This window comes from Eublepharis macularius, chromosome 7 (genome assembly GCF_028583425.1).
Source record: "Eublepharis macularius isolate TG4126 chromosome 7, MPM_Emac_v1.0, whole genome shotgun sequence".
Classification (NCBI taxonomy): domain Eukaryota; kingdom Metazoa; phylum Chordata; class Lepidosauria; order Squamata; family Eublepharidae; genus Eublepharis; species Eublepharis macularius.
In genome coordinates this window covers 62,351,230-62,377,947 of record NC_072796.1, presented here as the reverse complement: position 1 = coordinate 62,377,947, position 26,718 = coordinate 62,351,230, and the positions used below count along the sequence as shown (strand labels likewise).

Below are 26,718 nucleotides of genomic sequence, written 5' to 3'. Positions count from 1 at the left end.
TGTTATATACAAAAGGTTAAATTGTCCTTGTTTGGTTAACTATTTACTTCTGAAGTAGCTGTTTCTTGAGCTTTAGTGTTATCTCTCTGAAGTGTGAAATTGGTTTTCTTTATACTATACTGTTCTTTTTCATCAAATTTTAGGTAGAGTCCTTTGAATTTCTTTTACTTCCTGAGATGTTTGTAAATTTCCTTTGTTTTATATATGGTAACACTGATGGTCCCTTAAGACCATAAAATTAATGGGAATTTATGCAAAGCAAAAGGCTAAGATTTTAATTAATGGAGTATCAACAGAAGAATTACAAATAGAAAAAAGTACTATACAAGGATGTCCACTGTCACCAAACCATTCTAGCCATGGAAATTTTTGCCTCAAAGCTAAGACAAGACTCTAAAATCAAAAGTTTGGAAGTAGATGGTGAAGAATTCAAATTGAAATGCTATGCAGATGATGTGCTCATGACAATTTTGAACCCACAGGAGGCAATACAATATGTTATAGATCAGTTCGTGAATTTTGGAAAATATTCAGGATTTAAAATTCAGGATAAAAAAACTAAAATAATTCCCAAGTTTTTAACAAGGCAAGAAGAAGAAAGAATTCGAGAACCATCAGGATGTGAGATAGCAACAAATGCAGTGAAATATCTGGGCATAAATATAACAGGACAAAAGGAAACATTGTTTAAAGACAACTATGAGGCATTGTGGAGGAGAATCCAAAAAGATTTAGAAAGATGGTCCAAGTTAAAGCTGTCCTGGATAGGAAGAATTTCCGCAATTAAAATGCGTATCTTACTGAAAATTAACTTTTTGTTTCAAATGTTACCAATCAGCATAAAAGATAAGACATTGAAAGATTGGCAGAGACAAATAAATCAATTTATTTGGAATGGCAAAAAACCAAATTTCAAGTTATATTATCAAGCAGCTGTCTTAGTTTGGATTACAGATTGGGTAAGAAACCCTAAGAACAGAGTATTAAGACTAGAGGCAGTAGATTTAATGGTTGGGCTACATAATTACCTTTGGGTGACAAGAAGAACGAGACAACAAAAACATGTTATAAGATACAGCTTGATACAAATCTGGAAGTTGGTTAGAAAGAGAATAAGTCCGCTGATATTGCTAATATTTTCACCAATTGAAGCCTTTTGTGATTAAAAACTAGAGAAAAGACAATGACTTAATAACGTATAGAGATGTGATGAACTCTCAAGGAAAGATAAAATCATGGAAAGAAATTCAAGATGAAGGAATAAAAATACTATGGTTGATATATTTCCAGGTGGTCTCCAGATTAAAAGAAGCTCTTAAAGTTTTCAGAGGACAATTAAGAGATTTTACAGAGTTTGAGAAGATAATTACACTGAAGAAGGAGCACATTCTGGGTCAAATTTATAAACTTTTACTTTAATATGACATAGAAACAGAACAAGTTAAAATTTGCATGATAAAATGGATGCAAAATTTTGGAGAAGAAATAATATTTCAACAATGGGAAAATCTTTGGACAAAGGGCATAAAGTTCACGGCAAGCCAAACTTTAAGGGGAAATTGGTATAAGATGTTTTTTAGATGGTACATCACACCAAAGGACATTGAGAAAAAGGATAAAAAATATGTAGGATCATGTTGGAAATGTACAGAAGCGGATGGCTCCTTTTATCATATGTGGTAGACATGCAAAAAAGTAAAAAAAAATGGAAAGACATACATGCTGAGATGCAAAAAATCTTAAAATTCGATTTCGCTATGAAACCCAGACTATGCTGTTGGGAATAATACCAGAAAATATTAATAAAACATCACATGCATTATTCAGATATTTACTGATGGCGGCAAGAGTGACATTTGCAAATAAAAGGAAAGAAGATGAATGCTCAACCAACGAAATCTGGAAAGATAAGATGGCAGAAGATGCAGTGATGGCAAAACTTACGAGTTATGTAAATAGAAGACCAATAAGTGAATTTGAAGAGAAATGGGGGAACTATTTTGCTTATAAAGAATAGAATATATAAGTCGTTACAGTCTTATAAATTGGAATAAGATCATATACTGATGTATTGTATATAGCTCATAAGATGTTATAGTTTGACAAGGGGGGAAATATTTGAATATATAATTGAATATATAATTGCTAAAATAGTCTGTAGGAGATGGAAACATTAATAAAGTTTAGGATAAGTAGAGATGATTGTTATACTAAAAGTTATGTTAATCAGTAATATAAAGAAATAAGATGAAATATTGTAGTAATAATGGAATGAGTTTTTCCTTTTTGTTTATTAATTTTTATTATTGAGTGTGAAGAAGGAGGTGGTATGTGTTATGTGTAGTATAGAGGAACAATATATAGTAATGGGATTTATAACAGTTGCAATCTTCATTGCTACATGGACAAATATTGAAAAAGATAAAAGTTTTTGTGGACTCTGTATTCTAATAATTCTTGTAGCGAACAGTTGCAAAATCTTCTTGACCTCATTAATTTTTCCCTTCCCCTTTTTTTTCTTTCTGTATCCCATTTTTTACTTTGTTTAAAAAAAATTAATGGGAATATACAAAAGACATTGAATAATGAGATTTACTACAAGTATTTCAAATAAATGATGACTATCCGGCATGAGATTATATGTGGTGCCCACAAATGTTTATGAAAACATATATGTATGTGGCATTGCCAACAGATCTGGAGAAAAATGGCCTGTCATTTTGCTACAGTCTTAATGTCAGAAATGAAGAATTAAAGCTTTTTATGACATGGAGGAAAATAACTTTACTTGGTAAATAGAACCCCATGAAGCTTCTACTAAAGGTGCAGGACATTTTTTTCCAGGCCCATTGGTAACCCTGTACAAATCTGTTATCTTACTGTTGCACTTTTATGATTTTGAAGGTATACAAAACAATCCTAGCCTGGTCTGTTCAGAAGTAAGTCCTATTTTATTCAATGGAACTTACTTCCAGAAAAGCACTGTTAGGACTGCATCCATAACTGTTTAAACAAACTTACTTTAGTCAGTATTACAGTGCTTGAGCCACTTATTTATGAACAGCCATACTGATTCCAGCAGAATTCCTCTAGAGTAAATGCTTTTAAATTGTCAGCTTTCTAAAGATAGCTGCTATTCTCAGACAAATCTGTAGCAAGATGATGTTCTCACTCTGAGCTGACATAAAATGCACCTGAAAAATAAGGTTGTTTATAGAATGTGATTGGCTTGTCTGGCTCATGGGAACTGGCTGACAGCTTCCCATCATCTTTTACATGCTGTGCACAATCAACATTTAGCTGATCTTTCCAAGAACAATGAAAGTCCACATTCTGCTGCATGAAATGTGAATGCTTAAAAAAAATTCATATCATCAACTTTCCTGTAAATTAATCTTGTCTCTCATCAATTTTTCACCAGCTTCACTCTGATGTTGATAAAGGAGATGGCTCAATCAAATACATCTTGTCAGGAGAAGGGGCAAGTTCCATTTTTATTATAGATGAGAACACTGGAGATATCCATGCTACAAAGAGGCTCGATCGGGAGGAACAGGCTTACTACACCCTCCGAGCACAAGCGCTAGACAGACTGACAAATAAACCTGTGGAGCCTGAGTCAGAATTTGTCATTAAGATTCAGGACATCAATGACAACGAACCTAAATTTCTGGATGGTCCTTACACTGCTGGAGTACCTGAAATGTCTCCTGTGGGTAAGTACCTATGGTTGAAAATAAATTATTTTTGCTTCTTAAAAATATTTTTATCAGTAATATTGAGAGTACCAATATGATGTAGTGTCAGACTAAGATTTGGCGATCTGGGTTTGAATTCCATTTTGCCATGGAAGCCAGATCCCATGGAGCCCAACCAAGGGGAAAGGGGATTGTGGGGGGACATGTGGAGAGAACTTACTTTGCACACATGCACTTTATCATACAGGAATAATGCTATTTGTGACATAACAGGTTAGGGAAGGCCCCATGCTTCCCCCCCTTCCAGATGAGTGATGGCAGGGGGTGGAGGCTGGGAATGGGGAATCCCCTGGTAACCCTAAATGGAAGTTTGCTGGGTGACCTTGGGTCAGTTACACACTTTCAGCCTAACCTACTTCACTTCTAAAGATAAAATGATGGTGATGAGAAGGATGTAAACTGCTTTATATCCCCATTAGGGAGAAAGTTGGATTATAAATGAGGTAAATAAATAAATAAATCTTTATTACATTGACTACTAAATTATTTGAGATTCACTTTTTCTATTGGATAATGAAGCTTAAAAATGACTGTTTTGGATCTTCAGATAAGTTAATATACAGCTAGAGTATCTGTAAAGATATTTCAGAATAAAGATCCTTGATAATAAAAATACAGTGCACTGTATTTTACATACCTTACCTTATTGTAACAATAGCCCCATATAGTAGGTCAATATTATTCTTCTCATATAACAGATGAGTGACTCTTTGAGAAAGACTGGGTTGAGTTTGTGATTCAGATAAAATTACATTTGGTGACTTCCTGGATCGCAGCCAAGTTTCTTAGCCCATATTCTGTACCAGTTATAAACTATAGATGTCTTTTCTGAGAGATATTTTCCATTGATTTTATGTGAACCTCTCGCACTCTAGAATGATTGATTTGAATCTGGTTAATAGGAATGTGAAATATCTTCCCAGTTACCTACTTACTACAGTTACCAGGAGACTGAGAGATAGAGACTTACCAAAATAGCATCCTGCTATGCCACAACTTCATTTCTGGCTGTATAACTGGAAGTGTTGTCACCTGATTGTAAAAACTGTAGTTTCAGAATAATATAGTGATATGGTGGTACCACTTTCAGTTACAGATGCAGAGGAGTTAGCCGTGTTAATCTGTAGTAGCAAAATCAAAAAGAGTCCAGTAGCACCTTTAAGACTAACCAACTTTAAGACTAACCAACTTTATTGTCGAAAGCTTATGCTACAATAAAGTTGGTTAGTCTTAAAAGTGCTACTGGACTCTTTTTGACTTTCAGTTATGCAGCTAGAAATGAGGTTTCAGGATATCATCCCTCCACGGTTCTCCCCCCTCCCCCATCATCCTATTCAGTGCTGGTAGAGGAATTTGTGAGAGGTTACTCACCAAAGCAGGCAATCTAGCCACCCGCACCTACAGTTAAATCTTTTAAACTGTAGGTGCCAAGGATTGAACTCTTTCTGTATGCCAAGTAGATGCTGTCGCATTAAGACAGCCCCCATTCAATGCAGAGCGAGGAAATTCTGTGAGAGGCTGTATAGCAACCATTAAGTGTCCTTTAATTTTTTTTTCTAGATCATAGGAAAGAGTATTAAAGGTATTGGTAGCTGCTTAGTAAATGTTTGTATGAAAATACTGTGCATGAGGACCTATGTCCCCCAACACTTCCCATTTTTCAAGAACAAGTATCCAGAAGACATAATGAAATATGGAGGTCTATTCTGAAAAATAAAATATCTGATGGGCTCTGTTAGGTATGGGAGTCCTGCAGTAAGTCCTGAGGCAGACAGCATTGGAAAGAGTACTTCTTTATTAGATAAGACATATGGCAGCTTGCGTGCTTGCTCTGTCTGAGCTAACACTGGCAACAACTGGAGCCATCTAGAGGTTTAACATGGAACATACAAAATAGTACCTCCCCTCCAATTGAACAACCATTTCCCCCGACACTTGTAATGATCATAACTAGAAAACTGTATCTTTCAATTTGTGCAATCATAGATTTAACCTGTCAGGTAGTTTTCTCACACGAATAGGCTAGCATCTTTCAGGTTCAGAGCTAACACAGGAAAGAACTGGAGCCCTCTAGAAGCTGAACATGGAACATATGTAACAGATTCCAAGCTAAAAATAGAAATAGGAGGGTCATTTGTCCTGAATTGCAACTTTTCTTCTTTTGGTTGCCTAGTATAGTTTTATCCTTCCCTTATGTCAAGGAATCCAAGGCTACTTATATGGTTCCATCTCTTCTATTCTGAGCTCACAATAAGTCTGTGAAGAAGATCTTCACAGAGAGAATGATTGATCCAGAGTCACTTAATTACATTTATGATAAATGAGGATTTGAATCTGGGTCTCCCCAGGCCTAGTCACTCTACCCCACTGAAGATAAATCTCATATCATCACATAACACTATGTAAAGCTTTGTATCCAGAGCAGTTCTAAGGGAATTGTAAAGGAACCTGATCTTTAGGTAAGGCTACCAATCCTAGTGGGGGCAGGGGATCCCTTGTTCCAAGCCTCTGCCCCCCACTGCCACTCACCTGGCCAGTGGGGGAGGGGGGAAATCCCCTAGGGGATGGGCCTGGGAGGCAAAAAGCCTTTCAGGCCAGCATGCAGTATGAAGGATGGAAACATGCCCACCACTGGGCATGATGATGTCATTTAAGGAAGTGACATCACCTCACCTGCCAGGAGCACACATGCACATTTCACACATGCAAGGAAACAGACAAGGTAAGTGCCAGTACCCTATCCCACTAGAAGAATACAAGGAACTAACAACCCTACTTTTAGGTGGAAATGCAAGGTAAAACAAATGGAGGTGCTAAATATCTGCAAAAGTCTATAGTTTAAGTAGAATAAGAATGCCACAGTTATTTTGGCCACTGGTTTTCACTTGGAGACCAAAAAGTGGGTTACAAGGCCAGGAAATGGAAAAGAGTGTACTGGAAAAGGAAGCTCTGGGAGGAGAATTTGGGTTGCCCCTGCATAATGTACAAAATGCCCATGAAATACACGTTGGTTAGCAATGGTATATTAGGGCATAACGCATAGTTCATTTATACTAAAGTAATAGAGTTGCCAGCCAGATGCTGCCAACCAGTTGGATGTTTAGGGGGTATGAACATGTAAATAGGCATTGTGATGATACCACAACTGTGCTTCTGGTGCAAACCCTGTCAGTCCAATGCTCTAGGGCTCTCCTGAAACTCGGTGGTTTTACCATAGACTTTTAATGGAATCCTAGATCATCATACTTATGTAATGATGTCAATTGCCATGATGCCTATTTCCTGCCAATTTTACCTCCACCCTATCCTCCTCTGAGCAGCGGTGAACAACCAGGGCTATAGGAGGGGAGGCTGCAAGGCCACCGTATGAAATAATTCTGTTAAAGTCATCAGGACTATAGGGTTATGAATTGTAGTCACAGAGTTGCCTGGTTTGCTATGGCATAACCGGTTACAGACAACAGACTACTTCATTTGGTACAGTATTAGTGAGACATCTATCCTAGCCAACTTTTAAAAAATGGAGTATGTGAACTGGCATATTGCAGTTTACTTTCCCTTGACATTTTTTGTGATTCAGTAAACTCCATATGTACCCAGATTTTGGTTTGTTTTTCTCCCTCAGACCTGGCCATGCATAAATAGATTTTGGCAATCCCAGGATAAATTCCATTTTCCTCACAGGTGTCTTTGTGTTCATGTGAATATGTTAACAAAGAACATTCTCAGACTGCATAGTGGGAACAAACGAAACAGAACAAACAAATCCCAGTTACTGAGCACCATCAGTGAAATTGTATGTCCCTGTAGCAAAATAAAGGAGAGTGAAACATGAGTCGGGGGCAAAAGGAGGATAAGTAAATCATTTTTACTGCAATATGATTTTAGTAAAATGTAAGAATAAATATCAGTGCTGAGTTGATATCTGGCTCTTTTCCACAATCTTTTTAATATAATGTTAGTGCAAGAAAAAAGGTGAATAACCTCCAAAGGAAAAAAGATCACTGTTAAAAATATCATGAGGGCAAGATAAAATAGAGATGCACTTTAAGAAAAAAATAATCCACAACTATAAGAAGTCTAGTGGAGTCTCCTAGGGTTAGGAAATGTTCATTGATGCCCCAGTGTTTGGGGTTGCTTTTGTAGTCAATATATATTCTTAAATTGCTGAGATTTTTTTAGTGAATTTGTATTCCTGGAGTTCAGCATGGGACATAGTTAGAAAGCATTGCCTTCATCTCACCCCCTGGAGAGTACTGATTTCCATTCTTTCAAACTCCTTTTGTTTAAAAAAGATCCCTTTGGACTATATTCCCTGAATCCTATCCTACAAAGCAATGTCTAATTAAGGTGGGGGGGGGGGTACGAATATTATCTGGAATAAGTGCTTTCCAAATTGTAGACTTTATAGGGTCCCCAAACCTCTCTTTTTTTGTCAGAATCCCTATTATATGTCTCCATGCCCCTTCCCATTTTTTTTATGCTATTGTAGTCATTGAAAGTACCATTACCCATTTTAATTAAAGTGATGAATCTACTTTATACTGAATATGTCCTCTGATCTGTCTAGTAGCTCTCAAAGATCTAGGTCAGAGAAGGTTATTTCTCAGCATCTGAAATTATTTTAATTGGAGATGCCAGGGATTTAACAAAACAATATGCAAACAGTATGCTCTACAGATTAGCTACAGTCTCTCCCAAGTAAATGCTACTTGCTCAGTCAGGATCACTTCTCCTACCCATCCCTGTGTTGCCATTGTCTGACTTGACCTAATAATTTAGTCACATTAGCTATGATGCAGACAGTTGGCCATTTCCTTCTTTCTACTGTTCCAATAGAAGAACTATTGGTCCATCTAAGTACAGCATCCTGTTTCACACTGAGACCAACTAGTTGCCCTGTATGGCATAGAGGCCAAGACCTTCTCCTGATACTGCCTTCTAGTACTAATATTCAGAAGTTTGCTGCTTCTGCATATGGAGAGTAGGGATGCTGAGAATTTCACTGCAAACATGTTTGATGGTCAAATTTACCCTGTTTGAAGGCTGCAGTCAGATGTGAACCAATTACTCATCTGATTTATGCCAAGCAGCCACAAATGTCTGCCGAACCAGTTTAATTGAGTTTTCCAAAATAATAATATATAATAATAACCGTGTGCTTATATACCACTCTTCTGGACAGATTAGTGCCATACTCAGAGCGATTAAAAAAGTCATTGTTATTATCTGCACAATACAACTGGGGAGCTGGGGATGAGAGGAGTGGCTTACCCAAGGCCACCTGCAGAGTTCATGGCAGTAGTGGGAGTCAAACTAGCTGAGTGCTGGCTCAGAGCCCAGCCACTTAACCATTATACTACAGCAGCTGTGCATGCACAAAAGACACTGCTAAATCAAACTGATCACTAGCCATTAGCATTCCTAAAGACTACTTAGCTGAACATCAAATAAAAACAGAGCTGAAACACAGTATTGAAACATACCATTGACTGATTTATATGATTTGTGTGAGTGATCTAATTATCAGTTTAAATAATTGCCCATCAAGCAGAGGAGTTATGCATCAAGGATGGGGAGGTAGCAGACCTCAATCAAACTTTGTAAGAATGCACATCAGAGATGGGCACGACCCACGAAATTGGCGATCGCACGATCGCTAATCGGCGCTTCATGATTGTCCATGGCCAACGAACCAGCATTCAGGAGAGGCCTGGTTTGGTGCGTTCAGCCGCGGTTTGGGAAGCCAGACACTCAGGCGCCAGCAATCAATTCTCCTGGCAATGGAGCCGGGGGAATGCTTGAACTCTTGTCTGCGCTCCTTCTGTTGCCCTGGAAACCCAAATGGAAGCCCAGCTTACCTTGATCGGCAGGTCTTCCTTCCAACCATGGAGCTGCAAAGCGGTTACAAGTTTTAAGAAGATACCCAGGGGAGGGAGGGGGAAGGGGGTGTTCTGTAACCATGGGCACTCCAATCTCATCCCTGCAAACCCTGATAGGCAGCTCTGACGGCCAAACACAGACCTCCTGCGTTGCTCAATGGGACCCGTGAGCTCCCAGGCTGGGTTTCACTTTCAGCGAGCAGTGGAGTGGGACAGAGCTCTTGCTTGCCACTTGCTAGCCTTTGGGGAGAGAGACAGAGCATAATTGAGCTTGGATTTTTGTGGGAGTTTCCTGGAGGCCTTGGATTGGAGAGGGTATAACTCCAAGATCCCTTTTGCAATCTTGTCCAAACTTGGATGATGGCTGTAGGAGAGCTTGCAAAACACTCTCTGGGAGTATGGGCTCTCTAAGTGCCACGGTGGCCATTCCGCACCCCACGAACCGTGAACCGCGAACCAGTTTGGCAACAGAAAATGTTCATTGTGGTTCGCAATCTCAGGATTGTCGTTGGCACTGAACCGCGAACCGCTGGTTCATTAAATTTTTTTGATTCATGCCCATGTCTAATGCACATGTACAAAAAGCCAATTGCTCTGTACTGCATTGTTACAGGAGAATACAGTGAAATAATTTGTCAAACACTCATGAACAGATCAACAATAGAACTGATCAGTTAAAAATCAGGTGTTCTTAACTGGTAAACTGCACGAGTTGATCTGATTGCATTAAATCCAAAGATATGTGACCAAGTTGCTATTCTTTCACTTGATGCTGAAAAAGCATTTGACAACATACATAGGAAATTTATTTTTGTTACATTGGTTAAATTTGGCTTCCCTCATGAATTTTTGAAATGGATTAGAATTCTGTATTCATCCCCTAAATCCTAGGGTACTGACCAATGGTCTTTTTGCTGTATCATTTCCTGTTGAAAGAGGTACTAAGCAAGTTTGTCCTTTTTCTTCTCTTATTTTTGATTTGTGTTTGAAACCTCTGATATGTGCTATTAGACAAAGTACTAATATACATGGCATTATAAATAATTCTTTAGAATTTAAAATTATTTTATATGCTGATGATCTTTTATTATTATTCAGTCTTCTACTTCTGAATTAATGAATTTGATTAATAATTTTGGTTGATCTGTCTGATTATTCTGTTAATTGTACAAAATCAGAATGAATGCCATTGGGAGACAATGTATCACAAAGTGTAATTACTGAGGGACATTTTCGATGGTGCTCAGATGTTATTAATTATCTTGGTGTATAGATTCTATTAAGGACATGATTTTGTTGAATTTTAGTAAGTTGATCTCAGATATGTCCTTGGATTTGGATAGGTAGGCAACCTTAAACCTGTCACGGGGTAAAGTAAATACGCTCAAAATGAATATTATACCTTGAATTATATATGTTACACATAGAATCTCTTTTTATATACCTTGTAGATATATTAATAAAATTGTTACTTTGTTTCAACACTACCTAAAATTTCTTTGGAGAGGATGCAGCTTAATGGAAGATTTGTTCTTCTAGACCTTATTGATTATCATCAAGCTTATTTGTTAGTGTGTTCAAATTACTGAGATCCATCTCCTCACTTGGAGTATCTGTCTTGGGCTTGATTGGAGGTCTCTTTTTTGCAACCACTTTGTAAGTGGAATGCATTAGGGTCTACTTATGTTAAAATGGATTTTGTCCCTCCACTAATTTCTGCAGCCAGAGAAGTATGGCACATAATATCATGACAATATCAGTTTGACCTGTTCTCACATGCTAAACTAACATTATAGTCAAATCCAGATTTAAAAATTGGGAAGAAATCTTTCTTATGGAAGGCTTAGGCAGATAAGGGATTTTTTTACTTTAGATCAATTGATAAGTAATGGCGGAGGTCAAAGGGGATGAGTTGTGCAGGTTGAGCAGGCCAGCGAGTAGACTGAGAGGGAGTCTGGGTGAGGTATACCACCCCTCTTTCCACAGAGCAGGGTCCTGCAGCATCCCTGGCACCTCTTTGACGTCAGGGCTGGCCATGCCGGGGCCCCACCCAGTGGTGGCTGCCGCAAGCCCTGACACCTAGGCCCAAAGCCAGGCAAAGGCCTGAGACTAGGATGGGGTGGGGTGGAAGGAAAAAAGAACTCTCACCCAAAGACCTTTCCACAGCAAGGCCAAAAGCTGGAAATAAGAGGCTTGTTTTCAATCTCTTTTAAAGAAGCAGCTGCGAAAAGCTCAGTTCCACTCTCTCTCTCTCTCTCACTCCAATCCCAGCAACAGGTCCTCCCTCTCCCTCTGTCTACTGGGACTGAAAAGCACGAGGCAGAGAGCTCTGCCTTATATAACAAACACTCACATAGAGCAGGAGGTTGTGGTTGGCAGACAGACCTGCCTAACAGGGTTTGGAGGGGTGAGATTAGTGGCCCATGGTTACAGAAGGCCCACCTCCTCAGTTGCCTAAGGGATTAACCTCCTGCACTTCGCTGCATAGGGCAGAATGGAAGCTCTCCAGTTGGCAAGGAGAGCTGCCTGTCAAGGTTAAGTGGGCTAAGATTGGGGTTTTCAATGGCAATGAAAGGTCTGCTGATATTCAGGGCCTATGTTGCCTAGGGAACCAATGGATCGGCACTAGCCTGTCTGGCATAATGAATCGTTCACAAATCGAATGAATTGGGCCAAAAAGTTGTGAATTTCGTGAAAACCGCAGTCCCACAAAATGTATTTTCGTGAAACACAAATCAGCCTGATTGAAAATTGATTACTATTTCAATTCATGCCCATGTCTACATTCAATGCAACCATTTTCTCCAGGGGAACTTATCTCTGTGATCTGGAGATCCATTGTAATTCTGGGAGATCTTCAGCTACTACCTGGAGGCTGGCAACCGTAGTAGATTGACAAGTCATAGCTAGCATTTGAAAGGAATACAATAATAAAAACATTCTCAAATGGCACCATTAATTTCATAACTGGGAGAGAATGCCCCAAGGCCGGGGCTGAATAACTGTGGATGTAAACAATTCTTAACCTTCAAGTAAACTCTCTCTGCTTTTTCTCATGCCCTCTGTATTACAATATTAAAATAATAATTACAAGAACAGAAATGCAAAACATAGGGTGTAAAAAGATTTTCTCACAAGCTTTGAGCAGTCCGGATCTATGAGTTTTAATTGGATGAAGGGGGCTACCCCCAAATCCCTTAACATAGATTTGCCAATAGTGTTTTTGTAGCCACCACTCTTTTCTTTCTTTTTCTTTTTTTCTCTCCTGTTTGCTTTTTTATTTTTTATGTTTTTGCACTAATAAATTTAAAAAATAAAAATAATTTTAAAAAATAACCAATATAATATTTTTAAAAGGCACACATAATAATGAAAATGATCATATTCCCTAATGAAAACTGGTTACTGAAATAAAAATTAACTAAAACCCAGATGTATTACAGATATCTGGGTATTTCAAACAGCATACCTCCCAAGGTGGCTTTCACTTATATGGTTGCATTAGAATCTTCCATGTGGATAGGGAATGTTACATATATCGGTACTGATATGCAATTACTACATAGATAACTGTGCCTCTTGAAGTATTTGAAATGGGAACCTGATTTGACCATAAACAAATTTGAAAGAGATTTTTACTACAGGATAACTATCCATGGGCAAGCATTTTGCACACCCCCAATAGAGTAGATATCCTGTTTAAGTGAATGACTAAACATAGAGATGTTGCTGGAGTAAGCAAGATTTCTAGAAGGATGTTTCTTTTATAGAGAATTGAAGTTACATTCTGTCCCTTTTTATGATGCTAACAGCTTTAGTGTGGTTATACATGCCAAAATATTTTATTAGTTTTCTTGCAAATGGAAGTTATTTTTGCACAATGTATGTTCTTAATCACATGGTAAAACAGAACAAGATTAATTCTTATATAAAGGCCTAGTGCAAGGTGTATAAATCATTGCAAAGGAAGGTTTAAGTGGGATTATATGCAGTGCATGGGCCTTGTATACTAAGGCAAATTAAATCTACTTCAGGCTTCTTGGAGTGGTATATTTAAATGCCTGTGGGGTTACCAATGGAGTAATATTTAATACTGCATTAATATTGGATTAAGGATTTAGAATCACAAACCGCTTGTGTGGCATTTATCTTACATAGTCACGTTGATTCATAGTTTATTTATATGACACAGTTTCTAATTAAACATCTAGAGCATTCATGAAATATTCAGGGGAATCTAAGTATCTACCCTCTATTTTGTTTAAAATTATATCAATGACAAGGATTTTATTCATTAACTCTTGAGCATAGAAAAAGAATGAGCAACCAAAATGAACTAAGAAAACATGAAGAAGTACCAGATCTACAAGAACTTTTTATAGGAATGCTTACAGAATTATCCCCATCCAAATTCCTTCCCAGATTTTGGAATTACCAGCTCTTCTTTCCCCCAAAGGTCCCAGTGCATTGACATTCTACTGTTTTTCTCTTTAAAATGATCTAGTCTTTATATAAGCACAGTTTGCCAGAGCATTTTGAATTTCTTTTTTCAAATTGTATGCTTCTTCCCTTTCCAGTTTTTGTATATAAATGCTTTTCCCCAATAAGCATAAAAACTCTGTTGACAAATTTATTTTGTGCTGTTTCATCATTGAATTTAGGTGTACATATGTGTATTGTTATCCTGAACAGAAAAAAAAGAAAAGAAAAAGATGGCAACAATAGGAAGGCAAACTGCTGATGCAATACGTCCAGAACAGATTTTAGAAATTCTCCACATTAAATGGTTTTGGGTGGATAGTAGGGCTACCAGTCCCCACTGGGGGCAGGGGATCCCTTGCTCCCACCTTCCACCCCTCTCCTTTGCTTACCTGGCCAGCAAGGGAAAAGGTGGGGGAAAGTGCCTCCCAGGACATGCTTCCAGGTAGTGCAGCATGCACTCATGCTCCACAGTGGACCAATTTGGGCCTCAAACAGGCTGAATTGGGCCTGTTTGTTTGTTTATTATATTTTTAACCCGCCCTCCCCACAAGCAGGCTCAGGGCGAGGTACAACATTGATTGAAATACAACATAAAAACAATAAACAAAGCATAAAAACAGCAATCAATAAAACCATTCCAAGATGGGCAGTCCTGCACTCCTGCCCGTCAGCATACAAAAAGGAGAGGTAGTAGCAGACAGATAGATTACTGTACCCCTTTTTGGGGCAGCCAGCAGTGGAACCTCCATAACCCCTCATAGAGGGAGACCGGTGGAAGGCTCAGCACGGATGGACTAAAATTAGCCTCCACCATATGCCTGGTGGAACATCTCTGTCTTACAGGCCTGCCTAAATGATACAAGATCATGGCGGGTGCGAGTGTCCTCAGACAGAGAGTTCTACCAGGTTGGGGCCAGGACCGAAAAGGCCCTGGCCCTGGTAGAGGCCAGTCGAACCTCCCTAGGGCCAGGGACCACCAGTAGATGTTTTCTGGTTGAACTAAGTGCTTTGTGATCTAAGTTGGCCCACTGTGAAGCGCAGAGCTCCAGGGCCTTCCTGGCGGCACTCTTGCACTCTGCAGTGGGTGAATCAGGCCCGTTTGGGGCTGAAATCAGTCTGCTGTGAAGTGAAGAGCACCCTAGGGCCCGTCACGCCACCCTGTCAACACTCTCAGTGGGATTTTAGCCCACTACAGATCTCAGGAGCACTGCCGGGAGGCCCCTGGAGAGCACCTGTGCTTCACAGTGGTCCAATTTAAACCCCAAATGGGTCCAGTTTGGCCCCAAACTGAAATCAATTCACTGCGGAGCATGGGAGCACTCCAGAGGTGGCACAAGACACTGCATGATGACATCACTTCCTGAGTAGCCGTGTTGGTCTGCATTAGAAGAGCAAGATTCAAGTCCAGTAGAATCTTAAAGACCAACAAGATCTCTGGGGTATAAGATTTTGAAAGTCAAATTCTATTTGTCAGGTACCACATTAAATGAAGCTTAATATAGGACACAATTAACCCAATATATGAGAATGGGCTTATATGTGAGAAATATCCTTGCTCGTAGCCTTTAATAAATATATGCTTTCTGCAGCCACACAATCCTGAAAAAGTTAAGTATCCCTGTGTTTTTTCTTTCTTTGTAAGATGTACATGAAGAGTCCTGTGTAGTAAACAAGTGAAAGCCATGCAAAACAATAAGCCATGTATAACTATGTGGACTACAAACACAATCTGCAAGTGTATGCAGAAAAATATAGTTTTCACATGTGGCAATTTATGTGTACATGGAAGGCATTTCTGTGGAGGAAGTGCATAATGTTTGAAGTGAACGTTTGAAATGGTAGTTTTGCATGCTTCAAGGAAAAGTGAAAAGCGGATACCCAAGTAACTTTTTACAGAACATGCAGAGAGAGACCTTCCCTGCACTGAGATGTATATACAGTTGGAATTAGTATCAAATGTGTGAACAACCAACACATTCTGAAGAGTTCAATAAATTCCCACTTTCCCCTAGAAATGCAAATCAATTTCACACATCACTTAAGGCCCCTTATAATGTGTGAACAGCAAAGGAGATTTCAGTATTGCAGCCCTTTAGAGACTAGGTAGTTTATTGCTAAAGCTTAAGCTTTCACAAGCTCTGCAGTCTGTACATAAAAATAGTTAAGGCATACAATATGTCCAAGCTACTCCATTGCAGTTTTGTCTTTAAATGAATACATTTGTAGTTTCTGTAATGTATGTAACAAATATGGTCCTTGTTAAAGATTGTTTCCCTCAGTCAGTTCTTTTTGTAGCATTGGTTGTTCAGCAGTCTTACATCCCTTCATTCTCCAGAGTTGCTTTATTTTAAGATATCTACTCTGAGAGCTGATTCAGACCTGCAGGCACTTTTGTGTTAGTACCATCTCAGAATGCAATTGGGAGACTCGTGATTTGAAAGTCTCTTCATGTTAAAATCTCCGTTTACAGGGAAAGGTTTTATTTCAAACAGAAAACTAGTTTTCTCCCTGATGCTTACAACATTCCATGCAAATAAAGTGTTTAACATAGTGATGCTTTTAACCAGTGATCCTGCATGCTCATTCCAAGTTCGTCGAGTAGTTTGAGAGAATTGTACCACAAAAGGGCCTGCTCTTTTGGATTAACTCAGAGCACCATAATGACATTCCTAGGGAGACAAAGCATGGCAGGTAGACAGCTGGCTCCTAGAATGCACATATTCTCCCAGAGTTCACAGATTTTTTAAAAAATGCAATCCTGTGCCTGGGGGTCTGGGTAAGGAGACAGTCTGTGCCGGTGGTCTGTGTGTTATGTGCTTTCAAGTCGCCTCTGACTTATGGCAACGATATGAATGAAAGACCTCCAAAATGTCCTATCATTCACAGACTTGCTCAGATCTTGCAAACTAGAGGACATGGCTTTTATTATTATTATTATTATTATTATTATTGTTATTGTTGTTGTTGTTGTTGTTGTTGTTTGTTCGTTTCATTTCTGTACCTCCCATAGCCAAAGCTCTCTGGGAGCTTTACAACAAGTATAAAACAATAAATATAATAAATAGACATTAATATTAAAAATTAATATACAATAATTTATTGAGTCGTGCTATCTCATTTTGGGACTTGCTCTTTTTCTACTGCTTTCAACTTATCCTTGCATTATTGACTTTTCCAGAGAGTCTTCTCATGATGTGACCAAAGTATGATAGCCTCAGTTTTGTCATTTTAGCTTCTAGGGAGAATTCAGGCTTGATGTGATCTAGAGCCCGCTTATTTATCTTGTTAGCCATCCATGGCATCCTCAAAACTCTTCTCCAGAACCACATTCCAAATGAGTCAATTTTGTTCCTTTCAACTTACTTCATCGTCCAGCTTTCACATTTGTGTTGCCAGCTACTGGTTGGGAAATTCCTGGAGATTTGGGAGGGAGGGGAGGGGAGCCTGGAGAGGGCAGGGTTTGGGAGAGAGAGGGACGAGCTGGCTATAATGCCATAGAGTCAACCTTCCAAGACAGCCATTTTCTCCAGAGGAATTGATCTCTGTCACCTGGAGATCCATTGTAATTCCAGGAGATCTCCAGCCACCACCTGGAGCTGGCAACCATATTTCACATACATACATAGTAATGGGGAATGCCATAGTTTGGATTATCTTTATCTTGGCCCCCAGAGAGACATCTTTATCTTTAAGGATCTTTTCTAGTTCCCTCACAGCTGCTCTTCCAAGTCTCAATTTTCTTCTGATTTCTTGGTTTCTATGACATTTCTTGTTCCATATATGGTAAAAATCTTTGCTGTAGAATTTTGAGCATAAAGGAAGTGGATGACTCACCAGCAAGCTAAGTTGGCACTGGGTGCAAGACGGAGCGGAGGCGGGCGTATGCAAATAAGAGAAGGGTCCAGCCGCGCTGGCCAGCCACATGGTCAGCGCCATCATTCCAGAGCATCTGCAGGAGCAGCAAGTCACCCTCCCACCCTCTGCTGATAGGGGACAACCGGGGGGGGGCACAGTCACAACTTTATGGGTTGGCAGTTTTTGAGGCATTGTGCTGGATCCCAAGAGGGCGAGTGGGCCTTCGGGACTGCTCACCCCGACGGATTGGAAGCAAAGGTCACCAGGCGGGGCCAGCGACGGAGCACGTGTGCCGAAGTGCCAGCGGGAGGCTGGCGGGTGATGCATCGGTCGGCAGCCAGGCCTACAATGCCAACGGGGATCTGCCCAGATGCCAGGCCAATGCTCCATACAGCTGTAATCAATAAAGTTGTGGCCATTTACAACCCAAGCAAGTGTCCGTGTGATTCTTAGCCTCCGCGCAGTCTGACATAGCACATAGGTGACAACTTTGCTTGCATGGGAAATTAATGCAATGGTCCGATACTTGCTGCACTCTTTGGCCTCCTTTGGGGGGGGGGGAGGAATTGGAATGTAGACTGAGCGTTTCCAGTCTGTGGGTCATTGTTTTGTTTTCCATATTTGTTGACAGATTCTTGTTAAGATTCTGATGAACTCCATTTCTGTAGCTTGAAATAGCTCTATTGGTATCTCGTCTACTCCAGGTGCTTTGTTTCTCCCAATTGCTCTGAGTGCAGCTATCACTTCACCTTCTAAGATTTCTGGTTCTTTGTCAAAAGAGTCTTCTTTGAAGGTATCTGTCTTCCATCTGATTATGTATTTTTCTTCCGTGTATTCTCTCTGATTTTCCTTTATTTTGTCCTGATCAGATACTGTATTTCTGTGTCAACCTTTCCCTTGGATTTCCTGAATCTTGTGGAATCTTCTGTTCTTCCTTTTTAAATTTCTCATACTCTTTTGTCCAGCTCTTCATCTGCAGATTGGGATGGTTTAGGGTTGCCAGTTTCCCTTACCCTCCTGGCAGGAGCTGGAGGAAAGACCTATCACTTACTAGAAAGATCTTTTCACACAAAGTGTGCATGCACGCTCCATGCAGGCACAATGACATCACTTCTGGGGGTGATGTCATTGTGCTTGGTGGTGATCATGCTGCTGCTCTTCAAAGGAGTCAGTTTGGGCCTCTGAGAAGCACAGGAGCAAGCCTGCTGCCAAGCGTGATGATGTCTCTTGAGGAAGTGATGTCATTGTGCTCTGCAGGTGCATACCTGTTGCTCACTGGCCCAAGAGGTTTTTTGCCTCTTGGACCCGTTCCCTGGGTTTCCCTCCCCGGCCAGTGTCCCCTACAGGGGGACTGGCAGCCCTAGGAGGACAACACTGAATATCAGATCAGTGCTATAGAAATGCTCAATAAGAATTTGGTTACTTGTTGAAATTAATTACATGGAAATGCCCATTAGAAGTAGTGGATATAACACCAATGTCAATTTTTAAAAAATGTCCATAAGAACAATGAAAAATGTAGCTTCTAACCTGAAAATGAACTTAAAATCTCTTACTCCTCTCAGGAAACAGAATCTACAGTTTCCAAGTTTTATTCTCTTGTTGATACTTTTTATTATTTAAAAATTATGTGATTGTATTATTGTTACATTCAGTTATCTAATTGACTGCATCAAAGGCTTATTGCTAAATAAACTTTTATTGTCCATGATTCCCAAGTCTATGCCTTGAGTTGGTTTCTCAGACTAGTAGTGAAGTGGGGAAATCTACAATTGGTGTTCGTTTAATTTCCCCAACAATTACATCTTACATGTGGTTTACATTAACAGTGTGCAAAGTCCTACTAATTTACATTTTCTGTATAACAAAACGTTACCGTACAAACTATACTTCAAAAGATTTTGACAATAGGGGGGGGGGGGCATTCAGATAAAATTATATATGGCTGTAGTAGATGCTCTAATACTCCTTTTTTATTTGACCCCTGGAGTTTAGCAATTGAGTTGGCTCCATCTGTGACATTGTCTGCAAGTAAACTGGCATTCGTAAGCTGGCAGGATTTACAAGGTGCCCCTCCTGTGGTTGCAGAAGCTGTCATTGCAGTTATGTACGGTTTTGTGGCTCCCTAAAGAATTATCAGCAATAAACATTAGAGCTTACGACTGGAGAAATTTGTAAGGATTGTTGTCAAGAACTGCTGCCCTTGTGAGCTCTGTTGGCACTTCCTAGAGAGGCTGTAAATTCTAGAATGACAATGCGGGCATTCAGAAGAATCAAAGGGCACTAAATAGTGGTTGTAATATTAACGGAAAGGGGGAAGAAAGAACTTTTGCAATAGGCCGCCATCCCATACTCACCATACGAAGCATGGCAAGCAGGTAGATTGAGTTTGGAAAAACAGACTTTTACTACCCTAGCCAGAATTTCATTCTCTTGGCCAGTTACTAGGATGAAAAGCTGGACAAAAAAAAATCCCTTTGTGTTTATTGCTTTTTCTGTGTTTCTTAAGAGGCAGTTTTAAACAAACAAAATATAATGACTTTTAGGGGTACAAAATGTCCCACTTTGGTGGAAGACCTCCAGTTTGTCACCTCCAGGCCCCCACTTCTGCTCTGTGGAGCAGCAGGAATACAATGGGGAGTGTGGTGTTATGCACTAGGGTTCATCTCAAACTAAACAGAGTTTCATCTGAAATCTAAAATTTTACCCAATGTGATGAAATCTTTTTCAGGTTTGTGCCCAGGGTTGCTAACCTCCTGGTGGGGCCTGGCATTCTTCTGGAATTATAACTGATCTCCAGATTAGAGAGCTCAATTGTTCCAGAGGTAAGGTAAAAAGGTAGTCCCCTGTGCAAGCACCGAGTTATTACTGACCCATGGGAGGATGTCGCATCCCGACGTTGTCTTGACAGACTTTTGTTACAGGGTGGTTTGCCATTGCCTTCCCCAGTCATCTACAATTTAGCTCCAGGAAACTGGGTACTCATTTTACTGACCTTGGAAAGATGGAAGGCTGAGTCAACCTTGAGCCAGCTACCTGAACCTGACTTCCGCCAGGATTGAACTCAGGTCGTGAGCAGAGCTTGGGCTACAGTACTGCAGCTTACCACTCTTTGCCACGGGGCTCCATTGTTCCAGAGGAACTGGCAACTTTGCAGGGTGGACTCTGTGGCATCATATCCTCGCTGAGCTTCCTCCCCTCCTCATCCTTTACCTCCCCAGGTACAGCTCCCCAAATCTTCAAGAACTTCCCAAGCCATGGTCGGCTGCTTTAAAATTAAGAGTAAAGGTTCTTTATTCTACTCCATCATCTAGGGGTCTCCTTCATTTATTGAAGGAGGAAAACTATAGAAGCACATGGCTAAGGCTGATAGATGGGAAGCTAGATCTGCTTGATCTCCCTCACTTAACTCTTACCAGAGTTACTTAACAAGAGGCTTGGAGGTTGATTAAGCTGAAAGCTTTTAATGTGGAGAGGGACGGCACAACTGTCTGTTCACCTCTCGATCTAGGGATTTCTCCTCCACTAAACCCCCATTCATACTTAAGCTATTTTACAATCCCCACTTACAGGTTTGCATTCACTCTTGCAAGATTATTTTCCATCAGTGGAACTGATGGGGCGATTTACCCAATTTTCTTATTCAGATAGACTCTATCCATGTGTGTCTGGTATGATAGAGACTTATTATTTTTGTTCCCCCCCCAATAGACTGCTTTCCCCCCAATAAACTGGATAGTTCCCATTTTATCAAAATACTGTCTTCCACTGGAGTCGGGGACAATATTTATTGATGGATACTATTCCAGAAATAACAATCTCAGTGGTGAATTTCTGGCAATAATAATTTCACTAAAACGCAAAGCCAATTTTAAATGAATTTTAGGTGAGAGAGCACTGTTGTCTGCATTTAGGTATAGCCAAGTTATTTTTTTTCTTTTTTATATTTAAACGCTGAATTTTAATTATATGGTCCACTTTTATCTATTTTATAAAATATTCTATTGATCATATATTTTTTATTTTACATTTTAGGTAAAATGCATTTTATAGTAATTTTATTTATATGTATGTAATTATATTTGTATTCTTATATTTTTTGTTTTTTAATGAATTGTTTGGGATTGTGAAGGCCTATGGCCATATACAATAAATTCAATTCGTTCATTCATATTTTTTTTATCTTATAGATCTTATATTTTTAACGGATTGTTACTTAGTAATTGCATATCTGTACCTGATATTAACTGTATTAAATTATGGTCATATAAGCAGAATAAATGATGATGATGAGAATTTCTCAAGCCAAAGTTGGCAACCCTATTTGCACCAGAAGTGACATTATGGCATTGGTGTGATACCAATTACATTGTTTCCATACTCTGGATTCTCCTGCTGGTTGCCAGCGCTTAGCAACTCTAAGTGGTGAGCACTTTGGACATAATCACAGTCACTCAGTGTTCAATCTTTTAAAAGCTGCTTTCCACTAGAGGGAATATATATTTTACACAGGGAGTCTTTAAAAAAATGCTGAACACCTCGGTTCTGCAGTATTGTGACTGTTTGGAAAGGAGGGTTATTAAAAAAAACAGACACAGCAGAAGGGGAGAGGCAAAAAGAATGACTATTAGTAAGGTAGTAATTAGTGTGAACCTAGAAAGTTTCCATTTTGGTTCCAGGGGTTCCGGAACAATCCTGATTCATTATTTGTTTGTTCCAGCTGGGCTGGTCCCAGATCAAAACTGATCCATTTGGTTCTTTCCGCCCCCCCCCCCCCCGCCCCCCAGTCTGTTGCTTACACTTTGGCCACACATGCGCAAATGCACTCTGTTCTTTTTCAGGGGTGGGTGGGTAAATGAGGCTCCTGGGCAGCAGTTTTCTCTCTTAACCCAAAATAGCATCAATCATTAGTCCGCCTTCTAGTCTAAATAATTGATTTACTGTATTTTTCCTCAAGCACAATAATATATACACAACAATGGACCCTAGAAAGCAAGTGCCTGTGGGTAGAGAAGCAGCAGTGATACATTTCTAAGTAGGAGAGCACAGCAACACGTGCAAAAAACTGTTGTGCTTCATGTTCTCTTTTTTCCCCTATAGTCTCAATAACTTACTACCTCCTAGTCAGTTGTTGCCTGTTGGTTTCATGTTTCCCTGTTCTTTGTTCCCACAATGAAGGGTGAACCCAAATCCTTCCTTTTGATGTTCAGCATTCCTCTGCAAAATGGGGCATTCTTGCTGCCAATTTTCTGCATTGCCCAAGTGCAGGCAAGCAGCTGGAATGATTGTCTGACCCCCCCACCCCCCGCCCATAGACCTATGTTTTCCCTATAAGTTTTCATTTTGCTGTGGGGGCAAGGGATTTGTTTTTGAAAGTAATTCAAATGGCTCACAGGATGTGGGCGAGCAATCCTAAACAGGTCTTCTCAGGTGTAAGTCCCATGTTATTCAATAGTATTTACTTCCAGGAAAATGTCTTTGAATTGTAGCCTATGATTGAAGTTTCCCTTCCAAATGTTTTCAAAGCTGATAGGCAGGGAAGGGAGGGGTCTCCCTTGTGTGGACCTGATTTGCAGGGGAGGGGCAGGGGGGAGGAGATGCACATTGGTGTCATTCTCTCTTCCCAACAACAGAGCTAATTAATAACATGAGGTTTCTCTTCCCTTGGGATTTGAGTGGCACTGTTCAGGAAAATAAGCGGTTGTGCTGTCTTGCGAGATGAGCCTGCCCAGTGCTGAAGGTATGAAGTTAAGTGAACACACAGACTTTTTAGTGGGAAGGACTTGTTTCAATTTAGTTTCCCAGTTTTGATTCAGCATTCCAGAAGCTGCTTTAATTAGCTGAACCGGCAAGAGCTGTGTGTAAATTTTTTCTGAGCTCTGGGAAGGGAGGAAGGAGTGTTGCTTTCCCAACAGGGTTTGATTATCTTCTCTGATTTATTTGACACTTATAGTCTACCTTTCTCACTGAGATTATGCAATGTAAATCTATGCAATCAAGAGGATGAGACATCTAATAAGTAATAGGATTGCAGATTAGGATTGCAGAAATTTGAAGTATTAAATATGGCATATTAAATAATAAAAATCACAACTTAAAAAAGCAAATTAGAACCTGCTCAATTCCCAGTAAACCACTCAATCTCAGCATAAGAAATCAGACGAAGTAAGTTATTTAAAAAACACTGCAAAGTAGAAGAGAGCAAAACCCACAAAGCATCTGAATTGAGATGTGGATTAACTCAAGTCATAATCAATATGAAGATGTCATTGTTCAGCTCCTAATTCACATAATAGGCAATAAATTCAAATATAGTACTCTCTTAAGGCTTATAGGTTTAGGGGACAATCATCTCTGGATGCCCACACTCTCAAAGTTACATCTCACACCACACATCTAAGGATCTCACAATCTAAAATTATAGGATCTGGTTTATCCTGTCATGAAAGTTTTTGAGGGGAAAACCACATTAGAAAGAACAAGGAAGGGACTACTGACTTGCTCAGCACAGAGAATGAAACAGATGGTATAACATGGGTGAAAGAAAAGCACATAACAGGTGTTATCACATAGAGAGCAAAAGTGATTTAAAAACAAGTGTAATTGATTTTTGTTCTAAGTGGCCAGAAAAGATCAAAGGGATAGCTCAGCAAAAGAAGAGGGTACAGAAAGAAAAAAAGGAGTGAATAGAAACTTCATAGTCTGACCTTCAGATACAAGAGGAAAGGTAAATGAAAGAAAGATGAACGGTTGACAACGTGTTGTGGGAAGAGTCTAATGAAGCCAACCTTTCATCAAGCAAAATAAAATTCAGAGCAAGAATGGGGAGGGGGTGATGTGCAGAGAAGGAAGGGATAAGAAATTTGGTGATTGGCATTAAAGGGGCACCAACCTTGAGAAGGGACAGTGACAAGGGACGTAGAACAACAACAACATAGACCTCTCACAGAGTCAGGAGAAAGGCTAAGCAGGCAGGGAGAAAAAAGAGACCAGGAAATAAGGGAAGGGAATGCTGCAGCTGCTGCATGTGGTTAGAGAAAACAGATAGGAAATCGGGGGCAGGGGCATAACTGTATGATAATTGATTAACAAGTTGATTAGCAGTTACCCACTTGGGTTGGTATATTACAAGAATTCTGCAAGTATTCTAAATTTATATAGTTAAGGGTGGGGGGAGCAGCCAGTACCAGCCAGCTATTATTCTCTCCCCAATAGGGATAATTAGAGGGGGTAGACCACAGAGCCTGAGTTTTATGTATTTAAAATGAGATGGTGATCTGATTTGAGAAAAGAAAGTAGTATGGATGGGGAGAGAATTGATAAAAAAGACAGATGATTAAAATTTGCTGTGGAAGGGAAACAGGGGTGCCAGAGGGTTGTTATTTGTCTTGTTGGTGGCTATCCTCCAAGTGTCATTTCAGCTCAGGAAAATGGTGCTGGGGAATGCAGGAGCCCCTCCTCTTTAGGTTTGCCAGGTCTCTCACTATGGTGTGGTTAATCACCACTGTGTTGGGAGACCTCCCTCCAGCAACCTTCTCATCCTGCTGCCACTCTGAGTGGGAACAGGAGATGAATGAAATTAAAAATAACCATTGGGCTGACAGTGGAATATCACTTCCAAGGAGAACCCAGAAATGACATCAGTCCTCTTAAGTAATGGCTGGAAACTGATTTTATGATATATTTTTCAGCAATTTCTAGAGAGGTATGATGTCACATCTGGGTTTTCTCTGGAAGTCACATCACACCATCACCAGTGGCACCCCCATGCCCCTACCCCCAGGATCTCACCAGATGCCAGACCATGCCTGGCAACCTTGTCTCCTCTCCTTATACTATGGTCCCAATCAGCATTGGGTCTCTGCAGTAGCTGCCACTGGGAACTTGTGTAATTTGTTACATGTAGTTTAGTTTTGAAGCTTTGTTCCTAAAAATGTTTTTTTCTGGAAATATGTTTCACTGAATAAAATAGTTCTAAGCAGATCTGCTTAGAATTGCTCCCTTAATGAAGCTGGAACCTTCTGAAGAAGACATGATAGCATCCTTTTCCTTGCCCCTTTTCTTATACTAATATTCTTCTAGAGTAAATGAGAGCTGAGATTGATTTCCCTGGTGCTGTAATTCTTCTTGCTCTGTAGAATTATGTGGGCCTTTTTGACCCATTAGGATTTGGAATTTACAGGAGCATCACTGTATCATCCTGAAGCACTGCTTTTCTGATCATGTGAGCAGAAAGAATTTTCCTAGTTTTGGAGCCATGGTCTTGCATTCCAAAGACCAGTATCATGACTACAATTATCAGTCTTCCTTTCTCATTTTCCAGTATGCAGAAAGAGGACGTATCCAAACCATCTTCCTCTGCAATATTTAATTTTACTTGTTGCTATCCAGTTCTTCTCTGGTATGCTTCTCTTGCAGATGCACTTCCTCTTCCAAGAACATTTTTTCAACAAAAATATTTAAATTTGTGCAACTACAGATGTCTACACAAAGTCTTGGAATGAGAGCATGAAGTGGCTGAGCACCCAGATAATCCAGTGTCCTAGATTTCGTTCATCCTAAATAGGAACTTGCACATGAAATTAAAACACACGTACTGGTTTATGTGAGTGGGAGTGCATAGGTGCATTGTTATGAATTTAGTAAAGTAAGGACAAGATTAGTAATAGAAAAATTCTGCCCCATTTAGGAGTGGTATCTGTGACTGCTATAAAAAACTCACTTTGTATCATTCATTGGCT

The 26,718-nt window shown here is 39.8% G+C and overlaps 1 protein-coding gene across 2 annotated transcripts in view; it reads left to right on the top strand.

The window, feature by feature from the left end:
• CDH7 (cadherin 7) overlaps positions 1 to 26,718 on the top strand; it is a 154,099-nt gene that overhangs the window by 67,648 nt on the left and 59,733 nt on the right. For both annotated transcript variants that reach the window (XM_054985146.1, XM_054985144.1), the window contains exon 3: positions 3,422 to 3,716. In XM_054985146.1, the coding sequence (XP_054841121.1) occupies positions 3,422 to 3,716 (295 nt within the window). The remainder of the gene's footprint in view (positions 1 to 3,421; positions 3,717 to 26,718) is intronic.